General features: G+C 41.2%; 1 protein-coding gene across 1 annotated transcript; it reads left to right on the top strand.

Moving 5' to 3' along the window:
* The first annotated feature begins 39 nt into the window (after positions 1 to 39).
* Cfap96 (cilia and flagella associated protein 96) lies at positions 40 to 25,742 on the top strand. The gene is made up of 8 exons (XM_075986703.1): positions 40 to 1,027; positions 1,355 to 1,531; positions 10,662 to 10,863; positions 13,697 to 13,834; positions 13,920 to 13,995; positions 18,960 to 19,139; positions 23,892 to 24,061; positions 25,540 to 25,742. Exons 2-8 carry the CDS (start codon positions 1,432 to 1,434, stop codon positions 25,604 to 25,606), a joined length of 933 nt encoding a protein of 310 aa, XP_075842818.1. The 5' UTR covers positions 40 to 1,027; positions 1,355 to 1,431; the 3' UTR covers positions 25,607 to 25,742.
* Positions 25,743 to 26,470: the final 728 nt, after the last annotated feature.

The following is a 26,470-nucleotide window of genomic DNA, read 5'->3' as shown; positions in this document are numbered from 1 at the left end:
GAGGGCCGGGAAACCGAAGGTTTAGTTTTCGATAATTTTTTTTTCTGGCCGAGATTTCCATGTCTTACGGACGTTCATTTATCTTCTCAGATGTTCTGTGCGGATTCGAGTGTTCCGGAGGCCATCCGTAGCCTGTTGAAAATGGTTTCTCCCGTTCCCTCGGCAACGCTGCCCAACAAGCGCCAGCGGCGGCTGGCAGAACTGTGCTGCGCGCGCCTCTCGGCAGCTGTGCTGTGGGCGCGAGCGAGGGCGCGCGGTCCCCGAGCTCTCCGAGCTCTGCAGTGGACCCGACCTCTACTGGAGCTGGGGCCGTCCGATCCTGGTTGGGGTATTAGGTGCCCTTTGGATAGGTGACTTGGCCTCGCAGACGTGGGGTGTTCCTTTGATACCTGCCTAGTTCAAGCCTCCTTTCCCTGAGTTGAAATAGCTCAGTTCAATTTATATTCTCCCTTTTAGCCTACCCTCCCCATCCATCTATTATAGTCGGGGGCCTCATCCCAGCCCAGGCTCGTCTAAGAAATATTTCCAACACACCTTGACACTGAAAAGTATTTATTGAGTAAATTGCAAGGTTGCAGAGGGCAGGGCTATGATAACAGAAGAACCTTCTTATCCAAACGTTTAGAAGGGAACTTGCTATATTCTGCTTGTGTGGAATTCCACGATTTTCTTGTCTACTTTATTATATAAGCCAAGCTTTATGCCTTTTAAATATGTTTTCCTGCTTCTACCTGCAGGAGGAGAGGTTTGCAAGGCATATGTGAATGAATGCTTTGTAAGTTTACTTAGGAGTTAATTTAAGGTCGGGAAAGAGTGGGAAACGAGAGCCCTCCTCCCTGGCTGTGCGGGCTCTGGGGCTACACTGGTAACTAAAGGAGTGGAGGGTGGTGTTAGGGCTTTGTCCTAGGCATTTTCTGGAGGCTAGGCCAGAGGGCCCTTGATTCCTGCAGTTCCCTTCCAGGGTGGGCAGCTTAGTGAAAATCTTTGCCTCAAGAGGGTGGTGAAGAGGATCCATCCTCATACCAAGGTACCCAACTGTGGAGCCATCAGTTCATGGGGGAAACAAAGGTTGCCTACACCGTTAGATGGCCATACTTGGGAAGGCTGTGCACAAGTCGATCTGATGGGAGTGGTGGTTGGGTGTGTGTGTGTGTGTGTGTGTGTGTGTGAGAGAGAGAGAGAGAGAGAGAGAGAGAGAGAGAGAGAGAGAGAGAGAGAGAGAGAGAGAGGGAGGGAGGGAGAGGGAGAGAGAGAGAGAAGCAATGAACAAACTGACCGGTCTGAAAACTGAAAAGAATTAGGTTTGAAATTTAGTAATCTTTTTTTTTCGACTAAGAAAAACAATTTTCTGTAGTTTTTAATGTAAAGTAGGATTTTGTTGCAAAAGAAGATCTAAGGACCCTTCTGAAGTCACTACCCCAAGACGCAATCATGCCTGGGGAAGCAGGGAAAACCGATATGGAGAGGATTGGCCTCTTCAGTGAGATGGAGTACATTACCGTGGGAGATAAATACGTGTCACCATTTAATCGTGAGTATCTTTCGTAGTTTTAATAGTTAAATAGCGTGCATCTCCAACACAAAAATTCAAAAATTTTGATTTTATTTCAAGGGAATACACACACACATATAATACACACACACATATATGGAGAGAGAGAGAGAGAGAGAGAGAGAGAGAGAGAGAGAGAGAGAGAGAGAGAAAGAGAGAGAGAGAGAGAGATATTGATTCTCTGGCTGTCCTATAACTAGCTATATAGATCAGGATGGCCTTGAATGCCCCAAGATTCACCTGTCTCTGCCTCCAGAGTTCTGGGATAAGGTGTGTGCCACCATGCCTGACAATATTATATTATCTTTTAATGGTATATATTTTAGAGTATCGAGTTCTAGCATTGACATTGTGACACTGATGACTTTGCCATTGTAGCAGAGTTTAGAATGATTTAATTTTATGAGTTGGGCTCCTTTACCTCCACTTATTCTTTGAAAATTTTTTAGAAGTAGTTATAGTTTTATGTGTGTGGGTTTATTGCCCACACGTGTGTCTGTGTACCACATTCATGCATGTGCCGGGGGAGACCAGAAGAGGGCGCTGGATCTCCTGGAACTGGAGTTACAGATGATTACTAGCTGTCACGTGGGTGCTGGGAAACAAGTCCTTAACCACGGAGCCGCCTCTCTAGCCCCACCTTCATTTGTTCTTCATGGGTAATTTTATTTCTTTCCACGGTAAGTTCCTTCTAGAATATTGTTCTTTTAGCTTTTTAAATTTTTATTGGTTGATCTCATGTGGATGAGTATTTGGCCGCATGTATGTAGGTACACCACATGTGTGCCTGGTGCCCATGAAAGTCTGAAGGAGATAGCTGATTCTCTGGAAACTGATATTCTTGGGAAGTGAACCCAGGACCTCTGCAAGAGCAGCAAGTGATCTTAACCGCTGACCCAACTCTCCTGTCTTACCCATTTAGCTTTTTGTCTTAGATGGAACACTATTCTACAGAAACATTTGAATCCATGACTTACTTGCCTGAAAAATAAAATACTGACTGGACAGCTGTAAGATTTCTTTTTAAAGAAAAGTCATAACCAAAAGATGCAAGTTAGCTGGTTGTGGTGGTCTATTACAGTAATCCTAGAAGTTGGGAGGTGGAGGCAGAGTGATAGGGAGTTTAAGGCCAGCCTGGGCTACAGGATATCCCACCTCAAGAAAAAATATAAATATATACTTTCAAAGTCTCAGATTTTGTTTAATGAAAAGTTAACTATATAGAAACATGTCCAAGGTAAATGATTAACTAGAAAGTCAAAGTATAAGAGTAGTATATGTATTATGCTAAGCACTGATGATAAAAAAAAGTGGTACACAATATTCATGAGAATATCTAGATATTTTCTGGATGACAAAATTAGTACCATTATCTGTGAAATGAAAATAGGCAACCAACCACAGCAAGAAAGACTCATTAAGATGTTTATATGGTAGGGTTTGAGGTTATATGTACAGTGTAACCTTTTCAAAAATGTAAGCTAACAAGAGACAGGTGGGTCACTGTGAGTTCAAGGCCAGTCTGGTCTACACTGAGAATCCTAGGCCAGCCAAAGATACATAGTGAGACCCTGTTTCTAACAAACAAAAAACAAAACAAAACAAAACAAAAATTTAAGTTACCAAAATGAGTAAGCAAATTCACATTTAGGATTATGTACACCTTAGAAAATTCTTTGCAGTTTGGAAGTTAAGGCTTTCGGGATTTAAATTGTGAAAATCTACATATTCACAAAAAGTCGCCTTTAAACACATTCCTAGACTGCATTGTTTTGTTGTGCAAACATGACACTTGAAGACCGATCATTTAGATAGAGCTTGGGCTGTTTCTTACGTTCATTAAAAATGAAAGTGAACATTCTGGGCTCTTGTGAACATAGGCGCTTCAGCATCTTAAGATACACCTAGAACGGGGTTGCTTCACTGTGACTGTGGAATGTCCCCTTCCTGATATTACACATAAGCACTGTTCCTACTGTTCATGGAACCACTGGGTAGATGAGCTTTTAAGGCAGGGAGCAGGTTCTCAGCCTGTGGGTCACCACGCCTTTGGCAAACCTCTGTCTCCCAAAATATTTACATTATGATTCATAATGGTAGCGAAATTACAGTTATGAAGTAGCAATGAAAATAATCGTCTGGTTGGGAGTCCCCACAACATGGGGAACTGCATTAAAGGGTCACAGCACTAGGAAGGTTGAGAACCACTGTTTTAAGGTCTTCATCTCCACAGGGCACACCTTTAATCTCCCCCTCCCACACCGCACTCCAGGAACAGAATCAGGCAGATCTCTGAGTTGGAGGCCAGTCTGGTCCACAAAATGAGTTCCGGGAACACTAGGGCTACACAGAGAAACCCTGTCTCAAAAAACAAACAAAAACAAAACAAAACAAACAAAAAAACAAGTTAAAAAACAAACAGAAAACCCACTTCCACCCAAATGTTCAGACGTTTTCATGAAAACCTCTTAGATGTTACAGTCAATGTCGCTTTTCATGCCGATTTTTAGTGTTTTACAGCTGAAACTCTTTTTTTCAAATTCCTTTTGACTTTATTGCATATTTTTATTGATAAAAGGAGAATAAAACAACAACAACAACAAAAAAACAAATTTCCACCTCCTCCCAGCCTCCCATTTCCCTCCCCTTCCTCCCACTCTTCTCCCCCTCCTCCCTCTCTTCTCCCCCTCCTCCCACCCTTCTCCCCCACCCCCCACTCCTCTCCCCCTCCCTCTCCAGTCCAAAGAGCAGTCAGGGTTCCCTGCCCTGTGGTAAGTCCTAGGTCCTCCCCCCTCCGTCCATATCTAGGAAGGTGAACATCCAAACTGGCTAGGCTCCCACCAAGCCAGCACATTAAGTAGGATCAAAACCCCGTGCCATTGTCCTTGGCGTCTCATCAGCCCTCATTGTTCACCATGTTCAGAGAGTCCAGTTTTATCCCATGCTTTTTCGGTAACAGTCCAGCTGGCCTTGGTGCGCTCCCAGTAGATCAGCTCCACTGTCTCAGTGGGTGGGTGCACCCCTCGTGGTCCCGACTTCTTTGCTCATGTTCTCCCTCCTTCTGCTCCTCATTGGGACCTTGGGAGCTCAGTCCAGTGCTCCAGTGTGGGTCTCTGTCTCTATCTCCATCCATCACCAGATGAAGGTTCTATGATGATATGCAAGATATTCGTCAGTATTGCTCTAGGATAGGGTCATTTCAGGTTCCCTATCCTCAGCTGCCCAAGGAACTAACTGGGGACCTCAGCTTGGGCACCTGGGAGCCCCTCTAGGGTCAAGTCTCTTGCCCACCCTAAAGTGGCTCCCTTAACTAAGAATTGTGGTTCCATGCTCCCCTATCCAACCTTCCTTTATCCCGATCCTCCTGTTTCCCCAAGTCCCCCCCTCCTTCCCTTCTACCTTTTCTCTCCCCATCTCCCCTTACCCCCATCCCACCCCACCCCCAAGATCCCAATTTTCTCCCCGGCAATTTTGTCTACTTTCCTTAGCCAAGAGGATAACTATATGTTTTTCCTTGGGTTCACCTTCTTACTTAGCTTCTTTAGGTTCACCTATTGTAGACTCCGTGACCCCTATTTATGACTAGAAACCAATTATGAGTGAGTACATCCCATGCTCATCTTTTTGGGTCTGGGATACCTCACTCAGGATAGTGTTTTCTATTTCCATCCATTTGCATGCAAAATTCGAGAAGTCATTGTATTTTACCGCTGCGTAGTACTCTAGTGTGTATATATTCCATACTTTCTTCATCCATTCTTCCATTGAAGGGCATCTAGGTTGTTTCCAGGTTCTGGCTATTACGAATAATACTGCTATGAACATAGTTGAACAAATGCTTTTGTCATATGATAGAGCATCTCTTGGTTATATTCCCAAGAGTGGTATTGCTGGGTCCAGGGGTAGGTTGATCCCGAATTTCCTGAGAAACCGAAACACTGACTTCCACAGTGGTTGCACAAGATTGCATTCCCACCAGCAATGGGTGAGTGTACCCCTTCCTCCACAGCCTCTCCAGCAAAGACTATCCTTGGTGTTTTTGACTTTAGCCATTCTGACAGGTGTAAGATGATATCTCAAAGTTGTTTTGATTTGCATTTCCCTGATTGCTAAGGAAGTTGAGCACGACCTTAAGTGTCTTTTGGCCATTTGAACTTCTTCTGTTGAGAATTCTCTGTTCAGTTCAGTGCCCCATTTTTTAATTGGGTTAATTAGCATTTTAAAGTCTAGTTTCTTGAGTTCTCTATATATTTTGGAGATCAGACCTTTGTCTGTTGCGGGGTTGGTGAAGATCTTCTCCCAGCCAGTAGGTTGCCTTTGTGTCTTAGTGACAGTGTCCTTTGCTTTACAGAAGCTTCTCAGTTTAAGTAGGTCCCATTTATTCAATGTTGCCCTTAATGTCTGTGCTTCTGGGGTTATACCTAAGAAGCGATCACCTGTGCCCATCTGTTGTAGGGTATTTCCCACTTTCTCTTCTATCAGGTTCAGTGTTTTCGGGCTGATATTGTGGTCTTTAATCCATTTGGACTTGAGTTTTGTGCACGGTGATAGATATGGGTCTATTTTCATTCTTCTACAGGTTGACATCCAGTTGTGCCAGCACCATTTGTTGAAGATGCTTTCTTTCTTCCATTGTATACTTTTAGCTCCTTTATCGAAAATGAGGTGTTCATAGGTTTGTGGGATAAAATCCGGGTCTTCTATACGATTCCATTGGTCAACTTCTCTGTTTTTATGCCAGTACCACCCTGTTTTCATTACTGTAGCTCTGTAATAGAGTTTGAAGTCAGGGATGGTTATGCCTCCAGAAGATCCTTTATTGTATAGGATTGTTTTGGCTATTCTGGTTTTTTTTGTTTTTCCATATAAAGTTGATTATTGTCCTCTCCAGATCTGTGAAGAATTTTGATGGGATCTTGATGGGGATTGCATTGAATCTATAAATTGCCTTTGGTAGAATTGCCATTTTTACTATGTTGATCCTCCCAATCCAAGAGCAAGGGATGTCCATCCATTTTTTGGTATCCTCTTCAATTTCTTTCTTCAATGCCTTAAAGTTCTTGTCAAATAGATCTTTCACTTCCTTGGTTAGATTTACCCCAAGATATTTTATGCTGTTTGTGGCTATCGTGAATGGAGAAGCTTCTCTGATTTCCCTCTCTGCTTCCATATCCTTTGTGTATAAGAGGGCGACTGATTTTTTGGAGTTGATCTTGTATCCTGCCACATTACTAAAGCTGTTTATCAGCTGTAAAAGTTCTTTGGTGGAGTTTTGGGTGTCGCTTATGTACACTATCATATCATCTGCGAATAACGAAAGTTTAACTTCTTCCTTTCCAATTCGAATCCCCTTGATCCCATTATGTTGTCTTATTACTATTTCTAGAACTTCAAGCACTATATTGAAGAGGTATGGAGAGAGTGGACAGCCTTGTCGTGTTCCTGAGTTAAGCGGGATGGCTTTGAGTTTCTCTCCGTTTAATTGGATGTTAGCTGTCGGCTTGCTGTATATAGCTTTTATTATATTTAGGTATGACCCTTGTATCCCTAATCTCTCCAAGACTTTTAACATAAATGGATGTTGAATTTTGTCAAATGCTTTTTCAGCATCTAATGAAATGATCATATGGTTTTTTTCTTTCAGTTTATTTATATGCTGGATTACATTGATAGATTTTCGTATGTTGAACCAGCCCTGCATCTCAGGAATGAAGCCTACTTGATCATAATGGATAATTTTTCGGATGTGTTCTTGGATTCGGTTTGCCAGTATTTTGTTGAGGATTTTTGCGTCGATATTCATGAGTGAGATTGGCCTGTAATTCTCTTTCCTGGTTGAGTCTTTGTGTGATTTTGGTATCAGAGTAACTGTAGCTTCATAAAAGGAATTTGGTAATGACCCTTCTGTTTCTATATTGTGGAATACAATGAGGTGTATAGGTATTAGGTCTTCTTGGAAGTTTTGGTAGAATTCCGCATTGAAACCATCTGGCCCTGGGCTTTTTTTGGTAGGGAGGTTTTTGATAACAGCTTCTAATTCTTCGCGACTGACAGGTCTGTTTAGATTGTTCACCTGGTCCTGGTTTAATTTTGGTAAATGGTATTTATCTAAAAAAGTGTCCATTTCTTTTACATTTTCCAGTTTTGTGGCATACAGGCTTTTGTAGTAAGATCTAATGACTCTCTGAATTTCCTCTGTGTTTGTGGTTATGTCCCCCTTTTCATTTCTGATCTTATTAATTTGCAAATTTTCTCTCTGCCGTTTGACTAGTTTGGATAGGGGTTTGTCAATCTTGTTGATTTTCTCCAGGAACCAGCTTTTTGATTCATTGATTCTTTAGATTGTTTTCTGTGTTTCTATTTTGTTGATTTCAGCCCTCAGTTTGATTATTTCCAGTCTTCTACTCCTCCTAGGTGAGTCTGTTTCTTTTTTTTTCTAGAGCTTTCAGGTGGGCTGTTAAGTCTCCAATATGTGCTTTCTCTGTTTTCTTTAAGTGGGCACTTAGTGCTATGAACTTTCCTCTTAGGACTGCTTTCATAGTGTCCCATAAGTTCGAGTATGTTGTTTCTTTATTTTCATTGAATTCAAGGAAGACTTTAATTTCTTTCTTTATTTCTTCCTTAATCCAGGTATGGTTCAGTAGTTGACTGTTCAGTTTCCATGAGTTTGTAGGCTTTCTGGGGGTAGCATTGTTGTTGAATTCTAACTTGAATCCATGGTGGTCTGATAAGACACAGGTGGTTAGTAATATTTTTTTGTAACTGTGTAAGTTAGCTTTGTTACCGAGTATGTGGTCAATTTTCGAGAAGGTACCATGAGCTGCAGAGAAGAAGGTATATTCTTTCCTCTTGGTGGAATAATCTATAGATGTCTGTTAAGTCCATTTGCTTCATTACCTCCATTAATTCTCTAATTTCTCTGTTAGGTTTCTGTCTGATTGACCTGTCCATTGGTGAGAGAGGAGTGTTGAAATCTCCTACTATTAGTGTGTGCGGTTTGATGGCTGCCTTGAATTTTAGCAATGTTTCTTTTACGTACGTGGGTGCTTTTATATTAGGGGCATAGATATTCAGGATTGAGACTTCTTCCTGATGAATTGTTCCTGTTATGCGTATAAAATGTCCCTCTCCATCTCTTCTGATTGATTTAAGTTTGAAGTCAACTTTGTTAGAAATTAGTATGGCCACACCTGCTTGTTTCTTAGGTCCATTTGCTTGATAAGCCTTTTCCCAGCCCTTTATTCTGAGTAGGTGCCTGTCTTTGTGGTTGAGGTGTGTTTCTTGTAGACAGCAGAATGTTGGATCCTGTTTTCGTATCCAATCTCTTAGCCTGTGCCTTTTTATAGGTGAGTTGAGCCCATTGACATTAAGTGATATTAATAACCAGTGGTTGTTAACTCCGGTCACTTTTTTAGTAGTAGGGTTTGTGTGTTTCCCTTCTTTGAGTTGCGCTGGTGAAGGGTCTCTAGATGTCTGAGTTATTGTGGTCATTGTTGGACTCCTTGGTTAGTGATTTTCCTTCTATTATTTTCTGTAAGGCTGGATTTGTGGCTACGTATTGTTTAAATTTGTTTTTATCCTGGAAAATTTTGTTTTCTCCATTTATAGTGAACGAAAACTTGGTTGGATATAGTAGTCTGGGCTTGCATCCATGGTCTCTTAGTTTCTGAAGTACATCTATCCAGGACCTTCTGGCTTTCATGGTTTCCATAGAGAAGTCAGGTGTAAGTCTGATAGGTTTACCTTTATAAATAACTTGGCCTTTTTCCTTTGTGGCTCTTAATATTCTTTCTTTATTCTGTATATTTTGTGTTTTGATTATTATATGGCGAGGGGATGTTTTTTTTTTTTGATCCAGCCTATTTGGTGTTCTGTATGCTTCTTGAACCTTCATAGGTACATCCTTCTTCAGGTTGGGAAAGTTTTCTTCTATAATTTTATTAAGTATATTTTCTGGACCATTGAGCTGCACTTCTTCTCCTTCTTCTACTCCAATTATTCTTAGGTTTGGTCTTTTTATTGTGTCCCAAATTTCCTGAATGTTTTGTGATGAGAGTTTGCTGGACTTGCTGTTTTCTTTGATAAGTGCGTTTATTTTCTCTATGTTATCCTCAGAATCTGAGATTCTTTCTTCTATCTCTTGTATTCTGCTGGTTATGCTTGTTTCTGTAGTCTCTATTCATTTACCTAGATTTTCCATGTCCAGCCGGCCCTCTGTTTGAGTTTTCTTCTTTGCCTCCATTTCAGTTTTCAAGTCATAAACTGTTTCCATTATCTGCTTGATTGTTTTTCCTTGGTTTCCTAGGGTATCATTCACTGATTTACTCAATTCCTCGAACTTTCTGTTATGCTTCTCATCCATTTCTATAAGGGCATTTTTTATATGCTGTTTAAGGGTGTCAATCACTTTCATGAAGTCAGTTTTTTCTATTTCTTCTTGATTAAAGTGTTCATGTCCTCCTGTTGTGAGGTCGTTGGCTTCTGGTGGTTTCGTGTTGTTTTTCAGATTGTTGGGTGAATTCTTGCATTGGCGTCTCCCCATCTCTTCCTCCCAATACTCTCCTATGGATCTTCTTTTACAGGATCAGGTCTTCTTGCCCACTGATGTACCTTCCCAGTGATGTCACTCCCCAGTGATGTTTCTCCTGGTGTCCAGATCGGATCTCCTTGCTGCTTGGTTAGCTCGCAAACAAAGGGCCCACCCTGCTTGCTGCAAGGCAGGCTATGGAGACAAAGGAGCTACCACCCTCCCTTTTGCCCTCCGCTTAGGGTTCGGTCCCAGCACCCAAGCAGGCTGATCTGGGAGGTGCTATGCCGCCAAAGAAGGGAGGGAGGGAGGGAGACAGGGGGTGGGGGGATCTGGATGTAAGCTGGATGGGATAGGAAGAGAGAGGAGGTACCGGGCAGTATAGCCCCTGTAGGATGACCAGGAAGTGTAGGCGGGCTGTTCCCGGGTGCCGCAGCACTCACTCACCACAATGATGTTTCACTGGGTGCCCCACAGCTGAAACTCTTAATTGGCTCATCATCTTGAGAATTTTTCTGCTTTCATTTTAATGCCCTTTGATTAGTATTGAAGTCGAGATTTTAACGCTCTTTATTTCTGAAGGCCCCTTTAATGAGGCTGCAAGCAAAAACAGACAGATGCTACCCGGGGGATCAAAGGCTGGGTACTTCGAGCCCCAGTTCGCAAGGGTCTTTGAAGGGGAAGGCTATGTGAACCTGAACCAAGTGAGGAGGCGGCATATGATGGCAGAAGCCAACAAAAACCTCAGCAAAGCCTTCATCCCTAGTAGTGGAGAGAAAAAACCGTAAGTGTGGCGGGAAAATACCTTCTCTCTCTCTCTCTCTCTCTCTCTCTCTCTCTCTCTCTCTCTCTGTCTCTCTCTCTCTCTGTCTCTCTCTCTCTGTCTCTCTCTCTCTCTGTCTCTCTCTCTCTGTCTCTCTCTCTCTGTCTCTCTCTCTCTCTGTCTCTGTCTCTCTCTCTCTCTGTCTCTGTCTCTCTCTGTCTCTGTCTCTGTCTCTGTCTCTCTCTCTCTCTCTTTTGGTTTTTCAAGACAGGGTTTCTCTGTGGTTTTGGAGCCTGTCCTGGAACTAGCTCTTGTATCTCTCTCTCTCTCTCTCTCTCTCTCTGTCTCTCTCTCTCTGTCTCTCTCTCTCTGTCTCTCTCTCTCTGTCTCTCTCTCTCTGTCTCTCTCTCTGTCTCTCTCTCTCTCTGTCTCTCTCTCTCTGTCTCTCTCTGTCTCTCTCTCTCTCTCTCTCTCTCTCTCTCTCTCTCTCTCTCTCTCTTTTGGTTTTTCAAGACAGGGTTTCTCTGTGGTTTTGGAGCCTGTCCTGGAACTAGCTCTTGTAGACCAGGCTGGTCTCAAACTCACAGAGATCCGCCTGCCTCTGCCTCCCAAGTGCTGGGATTAAAGGCATGCGCCACCACCGCCCAGCTTCCCGCTTCTCTCTTTAAAGTGGATGCTCTTCTGTGGGACTTAATTTTGAACTATGATTGTCTTTAGTAGAGACAGTTGATTTGTGTGATACAGGTTGACATGCAACTTTAAATAGCTCTCTCTACATTAATCTTTGTATTATCTGTTCTTTATTAGTTTATTTAATAAAAGCCAATTAGATAATGAAGATACATTTTTGCAAAAATTTTGCAAAAACGATGATGGAAAATGCCTTGGGGCACCATATTTATGCTCTTGCATATTTTTTCTGCTTATAAAAATTATAAATACTACTGTGGAATGAAAAGAAATGCTTTTTAGACAAAAAATAATTTATCACTGATATATTATATGGATTATAGCAGCTGTCAAAGTGAAAGTTCTTTTCCCTTCCCTTCCCATTAAATCACAAGACTATATGCTATATTACATTATATAACTAAGATTTAAAATATGATTTTTCACTCACACTTTATAAGTTTGATTTTTCTTAATTTAGAAGTCATGTAGTTGAGGACTGATCAAAACTAATTTCATTATATACTCAAAATTAGTGAGACTCCATTTCTATAGTTCAGACTTCCATCTAACAGGTAATCTTTTATAAATGTGATATTTTATTAATTCTTTGAGAAATTCACGTAATATGTTTGTCCTTCCCCCACCCCATCTTCCATTTCTCTACCCCCCTCAACCTTGTGTCCTCTTTCCCGAGGAGTTCAGTTTGTGCTTCCCACATACTCCCTGGTGTGGGGACATCTCCTGGAGCTTGGTGTACTCGCTAGGGACCACACCTTAAAGAAAACCAGTTCTCCTTTCCCGGAAGCCAACTGTCCATAGATTCTCACGGGTGGAAGCTCTGAGCTCTTTCCCCTTCCGTGCTCAGCGTTGATTGGCTTGATCTCATGGCTGTCGTGTACACGCAGCCTCAGATGCTCTGAGTTCAGGAGGGCAGTGGTTCTGTCCTGTCCAGAAACGCTGTTTGGCTCAGGTCCTCCCTGCCAGTCTTTCCGTCCTTTGTCCTGAGGTGGTTGCTGAGCCTTGCAGTGAGGCGGTCGGGTCCTGCGCGTGTCCTATTTGTGCCTAAGCGCTCTGCGGCTGCTTATTTTCTACATTTGGACCAGCTGTGAGTTTCTGAGTTAACCACGGTCCACTCAGAAAGACATTTCTCTGCTGGATGTCTGAGCTGCACCGATCTATAGGTATAGAGAAAGAAATTTAGAGAGCAGGTCGATCCTATGTGTATTTTGAAGAAATGAGTCACAAACTCACCCCCATGAGCTGTGAGGTCCCTGCCATGGATTCTTGGCTAGATTTACTCTGCCAGCCATATTTCCTCTTGAGGAGTTGGCCTTAAATACGCCAGAAACCAGTCGCTTACCCCTATAATAGTCATGCCACTCTGGTACCTATGGGGACGTCTTGCCACAGCGGTCTTTCTTGTAATTCATAGCTAGACAAAACTGCTAATGGCTTTTTGCCCACAGCAGGCTACATAGCACCTTTTGGTACTGAGAGCTGGTCACCAGGAAGGAAGCTTTCTGGCCAGTACCAACTTAATTTCTCCATGTTTTATGATTCATGTATGTTCAGCAATAGGGTCTAAACCACCAAGTTCTGGTGGATAGCCAAGAGCAGTGGCAAGAGCCTGTGTTGTCTGCGGGACTCTGGGACAGCCCTGACTCAAAAGCGGAAGGGTGGTACCCCATACCCGACACAGGACTTTTTATTTGACAACCTATGGCTTCTGGGGCGAACATTATTCCTAATGTAGGGTTACTCTAACTAGACTCTTTTTATAAATATGCATGAATCAGAGAACATGGAGAAATGAAGTTGGTACTGACCAGGAATCTTCCTTTCTGATGACCAGCTCTCCGTATCAAAGAGTGCTATGTAACCTGTTGTGGGCAAAAAGTCATGGGCAGTCTTATCCAGCAATGAACTACAATAATGATCACTGTGGCAAGATATGGCCATGGGTTCAACAGTGGCATGACTTACAGGGATAACCGATTGATTTCTGATTGGATTTAAGGACCACTCCACAGGAGGAAACACATACCCAGTGCAGTCAGCCTATTTAGCCAGGATTTCTGCTTTTTTCAATGCTTTAAAATGTGCTTATAATTTGTGGCGAAATATATAAATGAAATTTGACGATTTAATATCTCCCCCTTTAAAACCCCAAATGACATTGAAGAAGTGGATTAGGAAGCTATTATGGAACAATTGGTGGGCCAATCCCATTCTTCAGTGCACAGATAAAACCCAGGGACAAGTATCAGCCTCCTGGGAAGAATTTATACACCAACCCAGGAAAAAAAGGAACTGGATATGGGTAAGATACTCTTGGTACCATATATTGCTTTTTGTTTATAAAATCACCCAAGCCCTGCATTCACCATTATGTGCTCCTTCTCTAGCTATGCCAATATTACCATAGGCAAGCAGCTTTCACACTCTGCCGACTTATATGATGCTGCCAAACTGAATTACAAGGTAAAGTCGCCTGTTTTGAACCTTTCAACCTTTATCTGTTCAACTTTGAAAATTAACTCACAATAAAATTTTATTTTGTTCTGTCCATTTTGATATCTGTGTGTTGGTCCGCAATATTCTAGGTCAGCAGTTAGTAAATCAAAAATCAAATATGGTGTTCTGATAAAGCATGACCACAGTCTAGTAAACAGGATCCTTAAAACATTGCCATGTGGGACTGGAGAGAGGACTCAGTGATTAACTGCACTGGCTTCTCTCCCAGAAGACCCAGGTTTGATTCCCAGAATTCACATAGCAGTTTACAACCACCTGTAACTCTGGTTCCAGGGGATTCCCATGTCCTCTTCTGGCCTCTGTTGACAATAGGCATGCAAGTGGTTAACAGATGTGTACGTAGGCAAAACATCCAATGCATTTAAAAAAATTCCATTATAATAGCAGGCATTAGGATTACATAGGGTGACTGTTAACATTTCTGATAAAAAGAAAGCACAGAGTGGCTCAGTGTAATCAGAGGCCTTTGAGGGAAGGTCTTGGTGATTTATAATCTGAATGGGTTATCAATTGATTCCCATGAGAACTGAATTTTAAAGAGCACTGTTCAAAGGGTACGTATAATAGTTGAAAGGTCAATACCACTGCTCCATGTGGAAAGAGGAGGGCAGGTGGTTAAGAACTCACAAAGTTCTACAGGGAAATGGAGATACATAAAGCAGGAGGAGACACCAAGAAGAGTAAGGACTCTGAGAGGCAGCATGCACTTCTGTCTTAGGGTTTTTGTAGCTATGATAAAACACTGTGGCAGAGGCATTTGGGGAGGAAGATCTTATTTAAACTTGTAATTCTCAGGTCACACACCATCACTGAGGGATATCAGGGCAGGAACTCAAGTGGGGCAGGAACCTGGATGTGGGAACGGAAGCAAAAATGATACTGCTTACTGGCTTGCTTAGCTGCTTTCTTATAGTACTCAGGAATGACCACCAGCTCAAGAGTGACACCACTCATGAGATCCCATATCAATCAGTTGCCTACTGACCAGTCTTTTGTTTTTAATTTAAAAAATGTGTTTTTCATATAATATATTTTGATCATGTTTCCCCCTCTCTCAGTTCCTCCAACATCATCTCTCCCTTCCTATGTACCCAACTTTATGTTCTCACTCTTTAAAACAGTGGCTATCAACCTGTGGGTCACAACCCCTTTAGGGTCGTGTATCAGATACCCTGCATATCAGATGTTTACATTACCATTCATAACAGTAGAAAAATTACAGTGATGAAGTGGCGATGAAATAATTTTCTGGATGGGGCTCACCATAATATGGAAACTGTATTAAAGGGTTGCAGCATTAGGAAGGTTGAGAACCATTGCTTTAAAACAAACAAACAAACAAACAAACAAATCAAGAAACACATGTATGCACACAAACAAAACAAAATAAAACAAAACCACAAAAACAAAAAAAAACCCAAACCCAAAACTCACAAACCCATGAAAATGGAAATCAAACAATCTAAAGATCAATTACCTAAACAAAGCACAATAACTACAAACATTCCATTGAGTTCATTTTGTGATGGTTGGCAACACCTGGGAATGGGGCCCGCCTTGAAGTATGGTTGACATAGCCAGTGACGCTTCATTGGAGAAGACTGGTTTTATCTTTGCCAGCAGGTATCAAAGGCAGCTAGTTTCTAGATTCTAGGGAGGCCATGTCCACTTCCCCTCTCCTTGCTGGAACCCATCCAGCGTGATTGAACCTGTGTAGGACTTGTGCATACTGCCAGCCTTTGAGCTCATATGTACGTCAGTCCTGTTGGGTCTGGAAGACTCTGTTTCCTTGGAGTCATCCATCACCTATGGCTCTCAATCTTTCTGTCTCCTCTTTTGCATAGATTCCTTGAGTCTTGGGGGGAGGGCTTTGATGAAGACATCCCCTTTAGGACTAAGTACTCTAAAGTCTCTCTCTTTATACACTTTCAAGTTGTGGATATCTGTTTAATTATAATACACTACAAGAATTATAATACGCTTCTCTGATGAGGGCTGGACAAGCCCCATCTATGGGGAGGGCACTATATCACTGAGTCATTTTATTGCTATATTAATTTAGCAGAATAATAGTATTGGGTTTTCCCCTAGACAGATGTCCTATATAGATTCTTGGCCACTTTAGCAGTGTAAAGAATGGATTCCATCTCTTTGAATGGCCTTAAATCCAATCAGAAAGTTGTTGGTTACACCCAAAATATTTGTGCCACTAATGCACCCATATATTTTTTGAGGGAGATCACTGTTATAGGTCACAGGGTTTGTAGCTGGGAGATTTTAATGATAATCTTTTTTCCTTCCATAGGATGCAGAGTACCTTCCTGTACCACGAATATTAGTTAGGTGAAGCTTGTAGTTAGGAACCAGCTGAACTTCTCAGGTTTTAATGACATTTGTAAATCTTGTCTTCAGCAATAGGGCCTTGTCCTCATGTCATGAAGAGTAACACATGTAGCTTTGCCAATAATCTGTACCGTTAGGAGCTTTACATGGGGCTCCTTTGGCCAATATCTCAATAAGATGCTCATTTCTGTCGCTGGAGGTTTTGGTAGCATAAGATGTCTAGTTGGGGCTCTGTTTCCCCTGTTATTTGTTGATTCCACTTAGCTTCCTCTCATGTATGTATGTGTTTTAGGAAGCTTCTATAGTAGTAGGTTTCTATATGGTCATCCAAATGGCCTTTACTGTTAGTTCTCTCTTCCCCTTTTCCCTCCTTTACCCCTTACTTCCATCTCCTCCCTAGTTAATTCTCCTAGTCTCCCCTTTATCTCTCCATAATAATATATTCTATTTCCCCTTCCTTAGGAGTTCTTCTCCCTGCTCGTTCCCTATTAGGTACCTAACCTCTGAGGTCATTTATATTGTAGTGCTCACATGGAAGGCTTAAAACCTAACATCCACTTGGAAGAGAACACATATACTTGTCTATTTGGCGTTTGGGTTACATCACTCAGGATGATTTTTATCTTCTTCTAGTTCCATCCATTTACCTGAGAAGTTCATATTGCTTAACAGATGAACAATATTCCATTGTGTAAATGTACCACACTTTTGTTATTCATTTATTAGTTGATGGACTTCTAGAGAGTTCCCAATTTCTGAATAATATGAATAGAGCAGCAATGATCATGGTTGAGCAAGTGTCCTTACAATAGGGTGAAAAGTCCTTTGAATATATGCACAGGAATTGCTGGGTCTTGAGGTAGATCAATTCCCGGCTTCCTGAAGACCTTCCATGCTAATTTCCATAATGGCTGTACAAGTTTACACTCCTCCAGCAATGGATGAATGTGCCCCTTCCCCCACATCCTCATCAGCATGAGCTGTTTGGTTTAGTTGATCTTGGCCATTCTGACTAGTGTAAGATGAAAAATCTCAAAGCAGTTTTAATTTGTTTTCCCTGATGATGAAAGGTAGTGAATATTTCTGTAAGTTCTTTAGTTATTTGTGTTTATGCTTAACGCTATTACCTATTTTTCAACTGACTTACTTGTCTTCTTGATGTTCAGATTTTGTAGTTCTTTATATGTTTTAAATACTAATCCATATATATATATATATATATATATATATATATATATATATAATTGGTAAAGGTCTTTTCATACTCTGTAGACTGCAGCTTTGCCTGAAACATCATGCCCATTTCTGTACGTTTCAGCTTCGTGAGGTCTTGTTTATTAGTTGTTGCTCTTAGTGGCTGTGCTGTCGATGTTCTATTCAGAAAGTTCCTTTCTGTGCCAAGCAACTCAAGACTATTCCCCACTTTCTCTTTTATCAGATTCAGTGTATCTGGTTTTATTTTGAGGTTCATGATCCACTTGGAATTGAATTGTGTACAGGGTGATAAATATGGATATATTTGTATTCTTCTACATTCAGCCATCCCATTTAGCTAAGAACATTTGTTGAAGATGCTGTCTTTTCTTCACTGTGTACTTGTGGCTTCTTTGTCAAAAATCAGGTGTGTAAAGATGTGTAGACTTTTGTCTAGATCTTCAGTTCAATTCCATTGATCAGTGTGTCTGTTTTTATGCTACTGGACAAGGCTATGGAGGCATTTTCTCAACTGAGAGTCCCTCTTTCCAAATGGCCCTAGCTTGTGTCAAGTTGGCACAGAACTAGCCAATACAGCCTACTGGGGAATACATGCCTTCTCTTGAGCACTTCAATCTCATTTAAATTGTTTCCATTCCGTTTGTTAAAGGATGAAATATCAAATTCCATGTGTGTAAAGTGAAAAAAAAATCGATATTTTATCCTTCTAAATCTTATTTCACAACTTGTTTGTTTGCTATTATATCTAGAGCTGGCAATTTTTAAACTTAGATCTTCCACATGGAAAAAATTGCAATATAAAACTGAAAAAAGATAACCTTGGTTTTGCTTGAGTATTAGGCAGCTAAAAATACTATGATATAAAAATGTTTCAGTAGAAGCACTAGTTTTGTGTGTGTGTGTGTGTGTGTGTGTGTGTGTGTGTGTGCTTAGGACTAAAACTGATATTTACTAAGGGCTGACCATGTGCCAAATACTTTCTCTACATAATCTCATTTGATCTTTAGCAATGTCAAAGGGAAATGGTATTCTTATTTATACTTGAAGACATGACACCAAAGGTCAGCAGCTTTCTTTAACTCCTGAAAAAAAATACTAAAAAGCAAAAAGGAGCTGGGATTTGACTTGGAGACCAATCCTTTTCCTTCCTGCTGTCCAGGTTTGTAGTAAGGATTGGTTCAGGTGATAGATTGCTGTATCTAAATAATTCTGTTCAAAATGAGAGTTGTGTTTATTCATAATTAGGCATGTCTTTTTAACATGTATAATTAATTTAAAGGGTGATTTTAGCCTTGAATTGTGTCTAACATGTATAACTTACATCGTGTACTTTCAAACTCTTTAATTTACAGAAAGATAATGAAGAACACCATCAGCTACTCAAAGGGACTCCTTTCAAGTTGAATCTTCACCCTAAGGAATATTTTGATAGTAACCCCTATTTTCTGGAGAATCCTTTACCTCCATTCAGAAGGGAAGAAAAGAAGGATACCATCTTGAAGCCTTTTAAGCCCTCCTCTCCTGGTAAAAAGGTAAAACGTTTGGACTGAGAAATAATTGAGCAGTATAAAGAAATAACATGTCCAGCAGGGTATGGGAGCCTATTCTCTCAATCCCTGTCCTGACACTTAGCTGAAGCACGAGGATTTTGAGTTCAAGGCCACCCTGGGCTACATAGAAAGACCAGAGGGAATAAGGGAGGGACATGAAGGGAGTAGGTGGGAAAGAGTCTGTCTTTCGCTGTTAAATTATTGTAGTGCTCATGTAAATAATCAGCCTTTCTTTGTATGACGTTTTACAAGTCATATAAAGCCACATAGCAGGCTGCAGAGATGTCTCTATGGGTAAAGTGCTTGCTGTTCAAAATGAGGACCTGAAGCTGCATCCCCGGCATCCAGGGAAAGCTGAGTCTGGATGCATGCTCATCAGCTTTAGGGATGGATATAGGGCAGAGGGCAGAGACACTTTGATCACAGGGGGCTTTCTGGCTGGTCAGTGTAGCTGGAAGTCAGTTCCCGGTCTAGCGAGAGCCTTGTCTCAAAAAGTAAGGTGGCCTGTGAAATCATGCCCAGACACTAACAAGCATACCAGTACACATATCTGCATGTATGCATACGGTATGTACACACACACAGACACACACACCACACTCACGAAAAATAGAGCTACAATGCATGGCTGAGATGAGAAAGGTGTTACAGCGAAACAATTGCTGTTTGTTTTTAAATAGGATTTAATTCCCAGTGAAATTTTGAAAACCATCATGTAAGTTTTGGAATAATGATGGAAATTAAGTGCCCTGTGGCTTCAGAAGCTTCTGAGTGGTAGGAACAGAAACAAAAGTGCCTTGGCTGTGACGAACCCTAGTGAAAGAAACCTTGGCCTCCCTGTTTGTAGTCGTTCCTGTTCTCTCCCTGTAGACTTCACTAGGATGCACGTGCTGATCAGATTGCGAAGATGCTTCTGCATGCTCAGAACATATCTATGTTTGTCCTTTGCATTGAAACAACTTTCTAGATGCATCTGTGTATGCATCGCACCATGTGCTCTTGGAGGCCAGAAGAGGGTATGGGATACCCTGGAACTAGCGTTACAGACAGTTGTGAGTCACCCACTGTGGGCCCTGGGAACAGACCCCACGTCCTCTGCAAGAGCAGCCAGTGTTCTTAACACTTGAGCCACCTCCCTAGCCTCAAAGGGATATCTTTACAATGTCGAATTCTCAATTCTGAGAATGTATTTTTGAATTCTATTCCAGCTGACAGGTCTCTGTGTTTATTTCTTCTGCCTCACTTTCCTTTTTGTCCTGCATCGCAAATATTAATATCTCTCTGTAGAACGTCAGACTTATTTTAAAGCCCCCAGACAAAACCCTCTGACAGAGGGCTGGGAAGATGGCTCAGTGGGTAAGAGCACTTCTCTGAAAGTGTGAGGACCTAAGTTCGAATCCCTAGCACTCATGCAAAACTATGCTATGATGCCAGCCCTGGGGAGTGGAGACAGGCAGATTCTCAGAGCTTGCTGGCCAGGCAGCTAGCCTAGGAGAAACAGTGAACCTCCAGTTTAGTGAGTGAACCTGTTTCAAGGTAATAAGACAGGTAATTGTAGAGAAAGACACCTGATGTCTCGGCTCTCTCCATGTACGTGTGCACACATCTGCACATGCAAATGCAAGCATCACCACACACAAGCATAACACACACACACACACACACACACACACACACACACACACACACACACACACCTCTACACCTACATGCTTACGAACCCCCTGTGATACTTTATTGGAAAATTCAATGTTTAGTATTTTTCCAATATCACCACATTTACAACTTGGATCTTCTGATCTAGAAACGAACTGCTTTTAAGGGGCCTCCTTGCCTCTTGTGCAGCTTTCTGGTCTATATTACCCAGGCCTACATGATTTATATTTGCTCCTAGTTACTTTAAGCATGCCAACAGTTCCCCTTTGTGTTAGTTGTCTCTATAAAAACATTCAGTTTAAAAACAAATACTTCATTAAGTGCTCCTATGTCCTAATAGGTGTTTTGTTAATTCCTTTAGGTTTTTAGGTACATGTTATCTGTAACTTTACTACTTTACAGTATTTATCCTATAACATGACCATGCTTAGTTACTTAAATCAGGAATACTAGTGACAATCCTTACCTTAATCTTCACTTTAATAGGATAATTCTAGATTATTTTTGTAAGTGCCCCAAATAGGGACAATTCAGGAATATGTGATGCTTTTTATTATTTTATTATCAAGTGGCAGAACTATTTATTAGATCATCTTATTTTCTCTTTTTCCTTGTTATAAAAGGTGACTAACAACCATAATACGTTTCTTAGAATTATTCTCACTTGCTAATGCTGTGTTGGTCTTTGAGTATACATTTTGCTTGTTAGTATTTTATTAAGAATTTTTACTCTTGTTTTCTAATTGATGGGTGTGTCTTTCTGTGTGTATGTGTTGTGGTGTGTGTGTGTGTGTGTGTGTGTGTGTATGCATTTGGATGTGCATGCCTAAGGAGGCCAAAAGAGGGAGCTGGATCCCCGAGAGCTGAAGTTACAGGCAGTTGTGAGTCACTGGACATGGGTACCGAGACACAAACCTGGGTATTGCATAAGAGCACTCTGTATGGCCAACCCATCTCTCCAACTCCCCCAAGTTTCTTTATTTCTCCTCTCCTCCTCCTCTTCCTCTTCTCCACGAGACCTGTGGAACAGGCCTGGGATCCACCCTGCACACCTTTAACAAGGACCATGAAGGAACTACTTTCCTACCCTTTGCACCCATAACTTAGAATTACTTTTGAATTCCTCATTCTGTTTCATATAGAATGTAGATTCCAGCAAAGTCAAGTAAGTGTGGAGGGTTCCTTCCTTTAGGACAATTTAAGTAGCCCTGGAAATTTTCGTTCCTCACAAAGCCTTGGAGAAATTCCCAGGGGGAATCGGGCCTCACCTGCAGCAGGGGGCTCTTCCTTAGCTTTCTCGTTTCTTTCAGCGTCCTCCTGCCTTTTGCAATTCTCTCACTTTTTGGTCAACTTGAATAATTTACATTTTCTTAAAAATCATTTATTTTATTCAGGTTTCAAAACTTAATAATAAAAAGTTATAAATTATTTTATATTTTTGAAATTGTATATAAGTACAGATTTCTATTCTTCAAAGCTTCATTGGGTAATTTTATTACCGTATACATTTTAACTTTTATTCATTTTGTGTTTGTTTTAAATTTATTTTTACTTGCCTGAGGATTCCTTATAGCTTTTCAAAATAATGTATGTGTTCCAAATGCGGATGACTTGGAAAATCACAAGAATATCTGTCTTCGTTAGGGTTTCCATGGCTGTGATAAAACACCTTGAGCAAACGTACTAGTCCAGCGGCTAGACTCTCTGTTTCGTTTTTGCAACAAGAGGGTTGTTGTTTGGGATGGTGATCTGTAAGTTTTTCCCCTCAAATAAATAACCCTTTTTATTATCCCTAATTCTTAACTGGTATGCGATTGTTTCGCAGCTTCAAATGGATTGGTTTGCTTGCTTTCTTCATTTCTTCACTTCATTCATTACATTGCTGTGGCCCAAACACAGGACTTCACACTTGGTAGGCGCATGCTTTGCCATTGAGCTGTATTCTTCTTAGTTCTGTCTTCTTTGCTCCTCCTCCTCCTCTCCTCTCCTCTCCTCTCTCCTCTCCTCTCCTCTCCTCTCCTCTCCTCTCCTCTCCTCTCCTCTCCTCTCCTCTCCTCTCCTCTCCCCTCCCCTCCCCTCCCTTCTCCTCTCCTCTCCCCTCCCCTCCCCTTCCCTCCCCTCTCCTCTCTTCTTCTCTCCCCTCTCCTCTTCCTCCTCCTCATTTCACTCACAAGTTCTAGCTATAAGAAGCCCAGGCAGGCCTTAAAATTGAGATCTTTTGCCCTCGGTTGAGATAGCAGTCATATGTCACCACACAGAATCCTCTTACTGAGTGAATAACGTAAAGATAAACATCCCATCAAATCAGTTTAAAAAGTCCAAGTAATTTCTGGTGTATCTCACATGTAGGTAGAAAAATCATTGGATTGACTTCTTGTACAAGACTCTAAGGCTTTTCTAGAGTAGATTATATTTCCTTTCACTGTCTGTGTCTCTGCTATTCCTCTTTTGAGGGAGGGGATCTTCTTGGCATCGTTGTCTGAAATTCAGCATTCTCATGTTAGTGGTAAGCTCCCTGTGCCCTTCCATAGAGAAATATATCTTACATTTGTCTCATCCCTTCATTAATAGGCTTACTAAATCACTAGTTGATAGCTTGATTAAAATTGCAATAAAATATCAATGCTTGGTAACAGTGTAGAATATTATCTTCTACAAACATTTCTGATATATTTTTATAAAGATTTATTTCTTTATGATGTGTTCAGTGTTCTGCCTGCATGTATCCCCGCAGGCCAGAAGAGGGCACCAGACCTCATTACAGAAGGTTGTGAGCCACCATGTGGTGGCTGGGAATTGAACTCAGGACCTTTGGAAGATCAGGCAATGTTCTTAACCACTGAGCCATCTCTCCAGCCCCTCAAACATTTCTGTTTTATAGAAAACTATTAGAATTGTAATGTTTGGACCCTACAAAATTGGTAGTAGAGAGACCGTTTGTTGGTATTTGAACAGACTAGATAACTTTAAATATAAAACCAAGTCTACCAACTAGAAAATAATATATGAGCTTCCTGACAATGTAATTTTGTAGATGTGTTCTACAAACATATTGAATTATCTTGTTTTTATTTATAGCCTGGTGGCATGAAGGCAGGGACATTTGAACCTTACCCAGCACACTCAGCTGACCCTTATGTGGTTAAATTAGGAAAGGCGATTCCTGGGAAAGGGGAGAAGGTTTTCCATCCCCCAAATGGACCGAAAAGCAGACCCATCGAAAGTATAATGGCGCTGAATGTCAGAAGGTAGGCTTATCTCATATTTAGTCCATAAACAAGAAAATTATTTCTGCCTTTTAGATGCTTTAACAAGTACTTCAGTTAGTTTATTTATTTTTATTTTATGTGTCTGAGTGTACCATGTGTGTACCTGGTCCCCGAATAGGCCAAAAGAGGGAATCTGATCCTTTGGATCTGGAGTTACAGATGGTTCTGAGCTGCCATGTGGGTGCTGGGAAGAGAAGCTGGCTCCTCAGCAAAACCATTGAGTCATCTCCAGTTCCATGCCCATAGTTTTTAAAGTGGCAGATATGAGCTCAAGGGCTGGAGAGATGGCTCAGTGGCTGGTCTAGAGAACCTGGATTTGAATCTCAGAACCCACACAGCAACTCCAAAAACACCTTTAACTCCCTTTCCAGGGACTCTGACACCCTGTTTTTGGATTCTGCAGCTACCATGTGCTTCATAGACATACATGCAGGAAAACACACACATAAAATAAAAATGAATCTTAAAAATAAGGAAATCCAGTGACATTCCATATACCTGCCTTGCCTTATGGAAGGCACTATATTACAAGTCACTTGAGACTACGTGGATATCTGTATTTATATTAACTGTTTCTCAGCAATTGTGTGGAATCTTAATGACCCTTAACAAAATTAAAATATTCTAAAAGCCTAGCCGTTTCTCTAAGCAACTTTTCCTCATGCAGCCAGGTGACTCGGCTACTCTGCTTAGTGGGGTAAATTTGTTATTTAAGCTGTGGAGTTTAGAACTGATTGTGGGCCAGGGGGCAGAGTGTTGGGTCTGAAATTGGAGACAGGGCACTCATGTTCTGTATCCTTTGGCCTTATTCTTTGCAAAGCCACCTGTCAGCTCTCTGCCAACTTCATCCAATAGAACAGAAAATGAAACTGGAATTTTCTCTATCATACCCGCCTTCAACCAGATGGGACATTTTGTGGGGCAGGGTGGAAGTTTTCTGTGCTATCTTCTAATAAGCCTGGAAGGTTCTCTGATACACTGAAATGTGTTCAGAGCAGGGGAGTAGCAACTGACTGTTCCTCGGAAAAACCAGGGGTTTATCTGTGGTAGTAACTTAGTTTATTGAATTCTCTTTTTATGTGATCATTAATCACCTGTAATCCAGTTTTAATCCCCCTATACTAATTTTAAAGCTAATAAACTCACAGATACTAGGGGTGAAAATGTAGTTCATATTTTTTCTTAGATTTTCGAAGTATATCTGACTTTAGTACAAAGCTTTTTTAAGTTAATGAGATTTTTTTTGCTCGTGGACTGGGTTCCACTGAGCTCAGAAGCAGATTCCATGTCTGGAATTATGAGGTCTTGATTTTAATACCGGCAGCACAGACAATTGCTATGGAATTTAATGTTATAAAATATATTGGTTTAGTTTTTTTAATGCAAATATTCAACGAATGTAAAGGTACGGTACCCAGGCTAATAAAATTAAATGTGCACTTATTTTCTAATTTTAGGGCACTAAATGTGAAGAACTACAAGACTGCCTCCGCAGACATTCTGGGAAAGCAGCTGGTTTTCTAGCTCCTCTCAGAAACTCCCCGGAATGCACACACAGTGTTGTGGAGTACATGGTTCCGTAGCTTTTAAAGAGAATTCAAACACGAGACTCAGCTGTAACCCCCTTTCTGATTTTAATAAATACTGTTAGCTAATGCTTATTCTGGGGTTGCGGAGCTGTACTTTTGGATCTTCATTTCTAGGTAGAATCTTCTTTAAAAATTTCCAACTGAAGCATAATCTTTCACTTGAAAGGTTTTACTCCTTCTCGCAAGGAGCTGTAGTGGAGGAGGGGAGAGGCAAAGCTAGGGCCTGGAGTAGTGTGAAGTCACAAGAAATTCTTCCCTTCTCTTCGACTTAGTTGAAAATTGTATTGAGAATTACCTAGATCTTATGGCTTATCAAAACACTCTCAATATCAAAGATAAATTTCAGGTTCCCTTATAAGACACAGCTCATGCACAAGTACTGCATTGTAGTAAGACACGTGCTTTAATGCAAATGGTATCATGCCTTCTACTTATAACTGCGGTAAAGCCCAGGATGATTTCATCCAGGTGAGTGCTGGCCTGACTGAGCCAGAACAGGATAGGTACGCTCTGTTGGCGGTCTGTCCTGTTCCTCGCCAGCTTCCCCCGATTGTCTCTTTCACAGCATCCTATCTATGTCCTACCTTGGAGTCTGCTCTAAAAGATAGCATTGTAATTAGCTGTAGCTCACAAACCACACAGTCAGATGGGCAACTGTAGAGATCTTAATAAAAATCTACAAATACAAACCTATTATATCAAAAGAATACATGTATGTGTAGGGCTTGTTATTATCTACTACTATGAAACTACAGATTTGTTGCATATAGTAAAGTCATTCCTGTTTTGAAGACCAGCG

This window comes from Microtus pennsylvanicus, chromosome 9 (genome assembly GCF_037038515.1).
Source record: "Microtus pennsylvanicus isolate mMicPen1 chromosome 9, mMicPen1.hap1, whole genome shotgun sequence".
Lineage (NCBI taxonomy): Eukaryota > Metazoa > Chordata > Mammalia > Rodentia > Cricetidae > Microtus > Microtus pennsylvanicus.
Note: the sequence above shows the minus strand (reverse complement) of the source record. Positions and strands in the feature narration are given on the sequence as shown.

Excerpts from the sequence above, each read along its gene's own strand:
- Cfap96 (XM_075986703.1), top strand. The coding sequence starts at position 1,432 with ATGCCTGGGGAAGCAGGGAAAACCGATATGGAGAGGATTGGCCTCTTC. Across the intron at positions 1,532-10,661 it reads ATACGTGTCACCATTTAATC|GCCCCTTTAATGAGGCTGCA; the intron begins GTGAGTATCTTT and ends TTATTTCTGAAG. Across the intron at positions 24,062-25,539 it reads ATGGCGCTGAATGTCAGAAG|GGCACTAAATGTGAAGAACT; the intron begins GTAGGCTTATCT and ends TTCTAATTTTAG.